General features: G+C 34.2%; 2 protein-coding genes across 2 annotated transcripts; one reads left to right on the forward strand and one right to left on the reverse strand.

Moving 5' to 3' along the window:
• Positions 1-1,002: 1,002 nt before the first annotated feature.
• On the forward strand, positions 1,003-6,305 carry LOC145598206 (F-box/kelch-repeat protein OR23-like). Its single transcript, XM_081654527.1, has 2 exons — positions 1,003-2,148; positions 5,857-6,305. The coding sequence occupies exons 1-2, from the start codon at positions 1,178-1,180 to the stop codon at positions 6,146-6,148; spliced, it is 1,263 nt and encodes a 420-aa protein (XP_081510653.1). The 5' UTR covers positions 1,003-1,177; the 3' UTR covers positions 6,149-6,305.
• A 425-nt stretch (positions 6,306-6,730) lies between these two features.
• Positions 6,731-7,723, reverse strand: LOC145597240 (putative CCR4-associated factor 1 homolog 8). Its single transcript, XM_081653388.1, has 2 exons — positions 7,432-7,723; positions 6,731-7,326 (listed from the first exon to the last, which is right to left on the reverse strand). Exons 1-2 carry the CDS (start codon positions 7,721-7,723, stop codon positions 6,731-6,733), a joined length of 888 nt encoding a protein of 295 aa, XP_081509514.1.
• Between the last annotated feature and the right edge of the window lie 2,018 nt (positions 7,724-9,741).

The following is a 9,741-nucleotide window of genomic DNA, read 5'->3' on the forward strand; positions in this document are numbered from 1 at the left end:
TTGTACATAATTAAAACCGAGATATATCCCATGCATTAGCACATTTGTGTCTATCGACTTTTACGGGGCGTTTGGATTGTGGGAATGGGAGTTTGGGGATTAAAAGGTGGGAATGGGATTGGGAATTAATTGATGGGAATACATGAAAATATGTCAATATACCTTGTTTGGATAGTGAGTGGGAATATATAGAGAATAAATACCAATTTAACAAAAATACCCTTACTAAAATTATTATTTCATTCTTTCATTAATGGCAAAAATATCATTTTCCCCTATTCTCATTCCCATCCATTTATTACCTACTCTCCCTAGGTAATAAAATGGTGGGAATTCACCCATAAATAATCTCATTCCCAAACCCATTTTATTCCCATTCCCACCAAACGAACAAGGCTTTTTTTTTAAAATTGGGATTAAGGGCCTGTTCACATTTACTTAATTTCAGTTCAGTTCAGCTCCAATCAGTTCAGTTCAGTTCAGCTCTAATCAGTTCAGTTCAGTTTAGCTCTTAATTTCTCTCTCTCATAAAATATTCATTTCAGCTCAATTCAGTTCAGTTCAGCTCCAATTCAGTTCAATTCAGCTCAGTTCAGTAAATGTCAACAACCCCTAAAACTCCCAATCCCACCCTCAATTCCCACTTACCAAACACAAAACACCCAATTAGTTTAACAAAATACAATAATCATATCTACTACCTCCGTTATATATTATTTGCAACGATTAGACATTTTTCCTCTTCACTTTATGTCAAATCGTTGCAAATAATATGTAACGGAGGTAGTATTTTTTGTCAAATATTATAAACAAATCTCTAAAAGTCAACTGATCAAATTTTATCCAATCTTATCCTGCCATATACACTCTTACAAGTACATGATCCAGCAGTCTGCCACATGTCACAATCTCAGCTACTATGTCCTAAAATTTCCCCCATTAATTAATAAAAACACCCATAATTAATTAAATTAATAAATTCCTCATCTTTAAAAAATTATAACCAACATAAGACACATTCTTAGTTTCAATCAAACAAAAATTACTCCAAAAATATAAAAAACCGCAAATTCCATTTCCTCTGTTTTCTCACTGCATCATTTCCAGAATTCCAGAAAGAAAGGAGAGAGAAATCGAAGAAGAAGGGTTAGGAAAAACCTTGAATTGCAATACAAAAATGGCGGATTCATCAAAAATCCCCCAAATTGATGAAACCCTAACTTTAATTCCAACCCTTCCAAACGATCTCTCTGCTTTAATCCTTTCTTTCATACCATACCCTTTTCATGGAAGATTGAAATCAATCTGCAAATCATGGCGTAATTTCTACTCATCAAAAACCCCATTTTCTCTTCGCCATAATCATCTTCCTCTTTCTTCACTTTCTCACCTCCTCTGTCTTTTTCCAGAAGACCCTTCTCTCTCTTCCCCTTATCTCTTTGACCCGACCCATTTAGCTTGGGCCCAACTTCCTCCCATGCCCATTAACCCGCATGTGTACTCTCTCTCTAACTTTGCTTCTCTTGCTATTGGGCCGAATTTGTATGTGTTGGGCGGGTCACTGTTTGATACCCGGTCTTTCCCGATTGATCGGCCCATTGCTTCTGCGTCGGTTTTCCGGTTCGATATGGCGGTTGGGATGTGGGTCCCACTCGCACCCATGATCACCCCACGTGGGTCCCTTGCGGCTGCGGCGGTGGCGGATGGGAGGATTGTGGTGGCGGGAGGTGGGTCGAGGCATGCGATGTTTGGGGCAGCCGGGTCACGGGTCGGGTTTGCTGAGGTGTATGATGTTGAGAGGGATGAGTGGGCCCCACTTGCTGATCTTCCCGGGTCACGGGCCGGGTGTGTTGGGTTTAGTGTGGGTGGTGGGAGGGAGTTTTGGGTGATGGGTGGGTACGGCGAGGCGAGGACGATTAATGGTGTTTTGCCGGTGGATGAGTATTATAAGGATGTGGTGGTGTTGGAAATGGAGAATGGTGGTGGTGGACCGGAGCCGGGGGCGGGGCAGTGGAGGGAGGTTGGGGATATGTGGGGGGATGAGGAGAGAGTTAGGCTTGGAAAGGTTGTGGTGATTGATGATGAGGAGGAGGAAGGAGGTAAGAAATTGCCTAGGGTGTTTATGCTTGATGGGAATGACATTCTCAGGTGAAATTTTATCATCTTTAATTCAAAGTTTCAATTTTATTTAGTTGGTACTGTAGTAGTTTGTAAATGTGATTATTTGTTTGCATTCTTAATTAAGTTTACAACGATTACTGATATGATTGTTATATGATTATATCTTATATGCTACTTGTATCATGTGTGTGTTAAGTTGTTAACTATGTTTAGTGTAATTAGAGTGTAAGAGTGTGTTAATGCTTTTTTGGAGGATTATATTAAGGACTCCGTAATTGTTTTATTCTATTGTTTGTTGGAATCTTTGTGAATGTTTGGAGGACTATGAGTTTAGGATAGTGTTGCGCGTGCCTTTGGCCAGCTTTAGATACTGGGTTGGTTGCAAGGAAAGATACTGCCAAGAAGTTGATTTCGTTCGAATGTTTTGTCAAGATTTAGGGTAAGGCATAATCTTCTCATCAATTGTCAAGCAATATAAATACAATGCAATGCTAGGAAGTCTACCTGCGTTAGATTTCTAGCTTTAGCCTAAATTGACTCCGCTGCATTAGGTAAACCTTCCTAATACAACTCTAATTTTCACCCCGTAAGTGGAGTTATCTAGACATACCAAATGTCCAAATGTAAGATATGTTTCCTAATATGTTTAATATATTATTGTGGGCTTGATTGGTTATGTAGGTTAAATTAGCCATCGTTTTGGATTCTTGTAGATAAGATAGTATATTACTCATGTTGAGTATTTGTTACATTGTTGATTCCTTGCTGCTATGAGCGTCTTGAATCAAATTGAATGGGTATGCTTGGTCTTTATGTCGATGCTGTGCCTGATGTGAAGTGTGTTAAATCTGCTAATGCTTTGTTTGGAGCATTATATTAAGTAATTGTTTTATTCTCTTGTTTGTTAGAGTCTTTAGAATGTCTGAAGGACTATTAGTATAGAACAGTGTTGCGCCTGCCTTTGGCCATTTTTAGATGTTAAGTTGGTTGCTTGAAAGATCTCAACTAGAAGTTGATTTTGTTAGAATGTTTTTATCAAGTTTTAGGGTAAGGCAATATAATTACGAATTTACGATGCAATGTTAGAAAATCTACCTGCCTTAGCCAGTTAGCCTTCTAGCTTAAACCTAAATCGACTCCACAGCATTAGGTTAACTTATCTAACACAACTCTAATTTATACTCCGCATGCAAAGCTATCTAGGTATTCCAAATGTAAGATGTAATTCCTAATATGTTTGCATTATTAATACGTTATTGTGGGCATGGTTGGTTATGTAGAGTGAATTAGCCATCCTTTTGTGTTCTTGTAGGTAAGAATAGTAGATTATTCATTTTGAGTAGTTTTATCTGTCATATTGTTGATTCCTTGCTGCTATGAGCATCTTAAATCAAATTGAATTGGTTTGCTTGGTCTTTTTTGTCGATGCTGTGCCTAATGTGAAGTGTTCTACATGAATTTTTAGTTCAATTTGTTGGGGATGGAGTGTGTTGCTACGAATGTTCAAGTTAAATCAATTAGATGATACCTGTCTTGTTGTTTTATGTGTATTGTGTGCTTAGAACTCTAGAAGTTTGTTTTGGAGTGTCGCCTTGTCAGATTAGGGAGGACTTAGAGGAGTGATATTGCTGATTTTTCGCAACGGTGGTTATGTGATTGCATTGTAATTTAGGATTGTGAATGGATTAGTTGTTTGTGTGTAGAGTAATAGTACTAAACCGTTTGGATTAGGATTAGGATAGGGGAATGACAATGGATGTGTTATTGTGTCAAAACTTAAATATTTCTGTAAATAAAACTTGGGAATGAAATATTTTGGGAGAGATTAGTTGAGCACTTGAGCTTGTTATTACATTTGCATGGTTTCTTACACTGATGTGAGTGATGTCATGTTTTGACTGTGCAGTAAGACTGTGCAACTGCAACTGCATTTATTGAGGATTACTAAGCAAATGCTTTTTTTTCTGTTGTTGACTGGAGTCATACTCATAGTATATTTGAAGAGTTAAAATTATCTAGTTGTGGTGCATGACTATGCGTGGGTTTGGCCACCGATGAAGGTTGTTTAGAAGGAAAGAGTTTGTGAAAATTTGATTTATCAGAATGTTTGCATTGTTATTGTGGGTACATTTGGTTATTTAGATTAAATTAGCCATCTTTTAACCAAATTACCTGTTCTGAGTAGCTCTATCCTCTATATCTTGTGTATATTATGAGTATCTTAAATTAAGTTAAGTGAGGCGTATACTTGTTCTTTTTAATTATGCCATGACTTATTTTAAAGTTTCCCACATGAAATCTTAACAGATTCTTATCAATAATGAAAATCAGCTGCCAATAAGCTCAAATTTTGATTTACAAAAAGTGTTGTGATAATCAGCAGAAAGCTGTCAAGAAGTCTGATCTGTATTCTTGGATTAGAGATGAGTCTGGTTTGACCTAGAATAGGTTTTGCTGATTATTTGTATCTGTTTTTTTTTTTTTTTTTTTTTTTTTTTTTTTTTTTTTTTGTTGGGTGGAGTACAGAATTCTGTTTTGTGGCTCTGTTTCTTTGTTCAGATGTATCCCTTTAAACTTTTGAAGTGCTTCTACTGTTGCTAGGGCCTATTACATATATGATGATGCTTGCTAGTGTTGCAATGTGCATTTTATGCACTATTGAAGTTGGCGACGCATTAAATGATATTGCTCAAGGCTTTTCTTGTGATATTTAAATGATGCAAAATCATGATTTTTATGCCATTTATGTTTTCAAATCTAAGTGTAAAGCTTCTAGTTTAGGCTATTTATGTGATTTATCTTTATGTAGAATCTTCCCGTGTCTATTGCTTTCATGATCGTCTTTGAATTTATTTCCATTTATGATATTGAAGTCAAACATCATTCCTCGTAGCATGCATTTTCCAGTATGTTCTTAGGTAGATTTCTGGTGTAGATTATTCATCTGCCTAATAAAAATCCCCAGAAACATCCTTTGTGATAAACAGACAATAGTGTCCTGGTATATTTTATACTTCGTATGACCTTATGGCCTGGTGTTCCTTGGTTGCTTTAGATGACAGAATAGGTACTACTCCAATTTGTGCAGTGTTTTTTCTTAAATGAATTTCTAATGCATTGAATAAAATGTGGGTGTTTGTTTTTCATTTTGAGGTGTGTTTGGAGATTTGGTAGAGGTTTGGGCACCAAGCCCGCGTATAAGACCTCGCTGTACCTGCGAGTAACTTAGCAAACCTCACATCTTCCTCCCGCTTCAAAGAAGTACATGAACTTTAGTAAAGCATCTTATGTTTGCGAACACCTTTTCAGCAAGTTATGAAGCCTTAGAAGCTACTCGTAGAACCTTAGAAGCTACTCGTAGAGCCTTAGGAAATTAGAAAGCAAAAGCCTAGAGAAGGATTTTTTTTTTTTCCTTTACAGTTAGTGCCTCTTGTGTCCTGTCCCTCTAAGTTGTGTTATGAACCTTTTCTGATGTAGAGTAATACTTCAAACTGAATAGGGCAAATAATGCTGGACATGGAATGCTACAAATAACTGGCAATCATGGCACAGAACAGAAACTATTTGTCTTTCCTTTTCAAACAAAATTGATTTTGTTGATTCATTTTTGTCAAGTATGATTGAGCATTTTCACGATTTACAGGAAGATGTTATTACAGAGTATATGTTTGTGTGACATAAATGCTTATTTATATTTTCTTGTGTGATTCCATTTTGTACTTGAAAATGTTACAGATATAACATGGCATCAAATCGGTGGTTAAAAGAATCAACTGTTCCAAGAAAAACTCAGGATGGATCACCGTTTGGCTTCATAGCTCTTCGAGGAGAGCTTCATGTGATCTCCCTTCTCCAGGGAGTTGAATTGTCAGCAATCCGAAGATCAAGGCATCGCAGAAGGGGCACTATCCTGTTCATGCAAATTTATGACCCCAGAAAAATGTCATGGAGATCTCTCATTACCAGGACACCTTTCCAATTTCCGCTAGATTTCAAAACTGTAGTTATGTGCACAGTTCGTGTGTAGTCTACATTTACATTATAAATTGAATATGGGCGACACTATAGTCAACAAGCAAATCCATTGCTATGTATATAACTTTGTACCATTAGTGTGTTCATTAGTTCATACATGTCATTGTACAGTTTTCATGAGATTGGAATGTAATATTCTTAAATTAATATATTGTGTGACTTAGCCTTTTAGAATTTAAAAGGCAGATTAAAATGCAAAACTTTTTCATGTCCGATTGGTACGTACTGCTTGAAATTACTCGAGTCTTTCACCATCGTCTACCTTGATTACTCATCTCTATAAAAACAACTTGTTCTCGGAGATGGTCTTCACGCAAGTTAGGCTCCGATTTATTGCCCTTTTGTGTTAGGATTAATAAATGTGACAACTAAATTAAAAGGTGTAATAATGTGATAACTAGATTTGAAAAATGGATTTAGTAAAATTGTAAGTTACTATGTAATATTATTGCCTTTATGTTTTGGATTATCAAAATTAGGTGAAATTAATTTTGTTCTCTATCCTTTTAAATAGAAAAAAAAATCTATCTCTATTGAAAATAAACAGTGAAAGAACAACACATAAAATCTCTTATTAACAACATAAAGGAATTGAAGAAACTACAATATTTGATGATGGAGCATGTACCGTAGAGGGCACATTGCCATAAACAACATAAGGGATGCCCAATACATCTCTTACTACCGTAAATAGCGGAGCTTGTATCCTCGAAAATGGACTACGAGGCGCATAACTGAACATAGGAGCCTTAGGAAGATACATTGTATTATGATGACGCATACGAACAGCCTCTTGAATATGATGAGGAATTGCGTTTCTTGTTTGAGATGGAGATATGCCGTAGAGTATCCCTTCAAATTTTGTGTAGTCTTGAAAATTTTCGAAGCGAGAGTTAGAACAATCCCATTCAAAGAACTTGCTTAGAAGTTGAGCCGTTGCTAAGCTATCCGAGCCTGCATGATGACGCTTTCCGAGTAGCTTAAACCCTACCATTTGAGTCACTTTCCCCAACCCTAACACATCTTCATTCAAAGGACCCAAGTAGTTCTCATAGTGCTTAACCATCGCTTTAAGATCATAAAACTTTCCAAAAACTCTCTTAACTAGTTCAAGAAACTGCTCTTTCGTGTTTGGTATCGATAATTCGAGCACACTACTAATCAAGAACGCTAAATCGTACATACCATGAAATGTAACCCACTTGATTTTTCCACGGAACTTTTTCACAATGTTACCAAAACCAAGTTATTTGTGAAATAAACTAGTGGTTTCACCTTGAACGTACGTACGAGGATCACATAGATTGAACTGCCAACAACCACCTATCTTCCCTTGATCATCACAAAGACTTAATCCGACTTGAAACAACTTACAATTTCCGGTGTTGTATTTCATATCTTCGTATATCATCAACTCGGTTGCACCTCGTGGTGTAACACGTAAAAATGGAGTGAAGCCCGTATCAATACAAACATTGTTGTATGATGCTAATAAATCAGTTAGACTTTTCATTTCTTCATCGTAGTTATTCAATCGTACTTGAATGATTGATAATGTTGAATCCATCACTTTAATTCTTCTTTCTTTACTCTTGTCTTGCTCTATTTGTTTTTGTGTTTTTGTATTCTCTTTAATTTGCTTAAATGTAATGAATAATGATGCCAATTTATGCTGCAATATGCCGGGGCTAAGTGTACACTTACGTGCAGCCTAAGTCAAAAAAAAAAATTACTAAATCATGATTTTTATTTTTGGAAATTAAATCAAATTAAGATATTGTTTCCCTATATTTATGGGATTATATATGATTCTAACGTGTATTTGTGATGGGCTAAGTAAGTTTTCCAATTTTCTTTGTTTCCTAAAATAATAACTAGGCCCCTTCTCATTATTTTACAGTACCTTAGCTTTTTCCTTTTTAATACTTCTACAATATTTTTACAATAAATCTTGTTCACAAACTTTTAAAAAAATCGGGTGTACAATAATTATTGTACATCCATTTTAAATATCTCTTAAAGTGATCAAAAGTTACCCCTAAAATGAATAAAAGTTATCCTAATATGTATAAAAGTAACCCAATACAAATAAAAATAATCTACGTTTTATTGGTAAAGAATCACATTTTAAATGACTAAAGTTCAATTATTAGTGATTGAAAGTAATTTTATCACCCTTATAAAACTTTTCTTGATCGATTTATAAAAAAAACATATGATGTTCAAAAGTTACCCAAAACAAGGCAAAAAGTTACCCTAAATTGACTTAAAGTTACCCCTATACTGCTCGATGTACACTAATATTAGTGTAAACCGGATGTATACAAAAGTTAAACTTTTAAAAAAATCGGGTGTACAATAATTATTGTACATCGATTATAAAGATAGATTAAAGTGATCAAAAGTTACCCCTAAAATGAATAAAAGTTACCCTAATATGCATAAAAGTAATCCAATACAAATAAAAATTATTAGTAAAAAATCACATTTTAAATGACTAAAAATCAATTATTAGTGATTGAATGTAATTAAATTACCATTATAAAACTTTTCTTGTTGTCTGTTTATATAAAAATTGTATTATGTTTAAAGTTACCCAAAAAAAGACAAAAAGTTACCCTAAAATTAGGTAAAAGTTACCCTTATACTACTCGATGTACAGTAATATTAGTGTAAACCGGGTGTATACAAAAGTTTTTGCAACTTTTGTATACATCCGGTTTACACTAATATTAGTGTACATCGAGCAGTATAGGGGTAACTTTAAGTCAATTTAGGGTAACTTTTTGCCTTGTTTTGGGTAACTTTGAACATCATATGATTTTTTTTATAAATCGATCAAGAAAAGTTTTATAAGGGTGATAAAATTACTTTCAATCACTAATAATTGAACTTTAGTCATTTAAAATGTGATTCTTTACCAATAAAACGTAGATTATTTTTATTTGTATTGGGTTACTTTTATACATATTAGGATAACTTTTATTCATTTTAGGGGTAACTTTTGATCACTTTAAGAGATATTTAAAATGGATGTACAATAATTATTGTACACCCGATTTTTTTAAAAGTTTGTGAAATATCAAGCTTCCACAATTAGTTATATTTACGATATGATTTTTACAACAAATAAGAAGAAATTTTTACATTGTTAAAGTTGATAATTTAATAGTTCAATCCATCCATTTACCTTTCTAATAAGTTTCTCCAATAGCGTGTACTATACTACTCTATATTTCATAAATGTACCTATGTTCATAGAACTTAACATTTTCCATGTTTATCCATTTTTTTTCACTTTATTCCGGTTTATTTGCAAACTTTTTTTTTAATATGTTGCTCCTCATTTTCTACAATTTTTACACATTTTTTTTAATTGACTTTAATATTCTATATTTTGTTAAAAAAGAAAAACTGCTTCTAATAATCCAACTTTGACTAGTTTGTTGTTAATAATCCTATTATTATACAATAATCTCACCTTAAATTTTTTTTTTAATTTTTTTACAGAATAGTACGTAGGTTGATATGTGAATTAAATAATAAATAAAAATTTTGTGTGTTAAAACAACAATTAACCTAGGG

Source organism: Chenopodium album, chromosome 20 (genome assembly GCF_948465745.1).
Source record: "Chenopodium album chromosome 20, dcCheAlbu1.1, whole genome shotgun sequence".
Lineage (NCBI taxonomy): Eukaryota > Viridiplantae > Streptophyta > Magnoliopsida > Caryophyllales > Amaranthaceae > Chenopodium > Chenopodium album.

What these genes read in the sequence shown, in the direction of transcription:
- LOC145598206 (XM_081654527.1), top strand. Translation starts at nt 1,178, where the DNA reads ATGGCGGATTCATCAAAAATCCCCCAAATTGATGAAACCCTAACTTTA. An exon ending in GATGGGAATGACATTCTCAG is followed by an intron (nt 2,149 to 5,856) that starts GTGAAATTTTAT and finishes AAAATGTTACAG; the next exon opens with ATATAACATGGCATCAAATC.
- LOC145597240 (XM_081653388.1), bottom strand. Translation starts at nt 7,723, where the DNA reads ATGGATTCAACATTATCAATCATTCAAGTACGATTGAATAACTACGAT. An exon ending in TCCTCGTACGTACGTTCAAG is followed by an intron (nt 7,327 to 7,431) that starts GTGAAACCACTA and finishes TGTACGATTTAG; the next exon opens with CGTTCTTGATTAGTAGTGTG.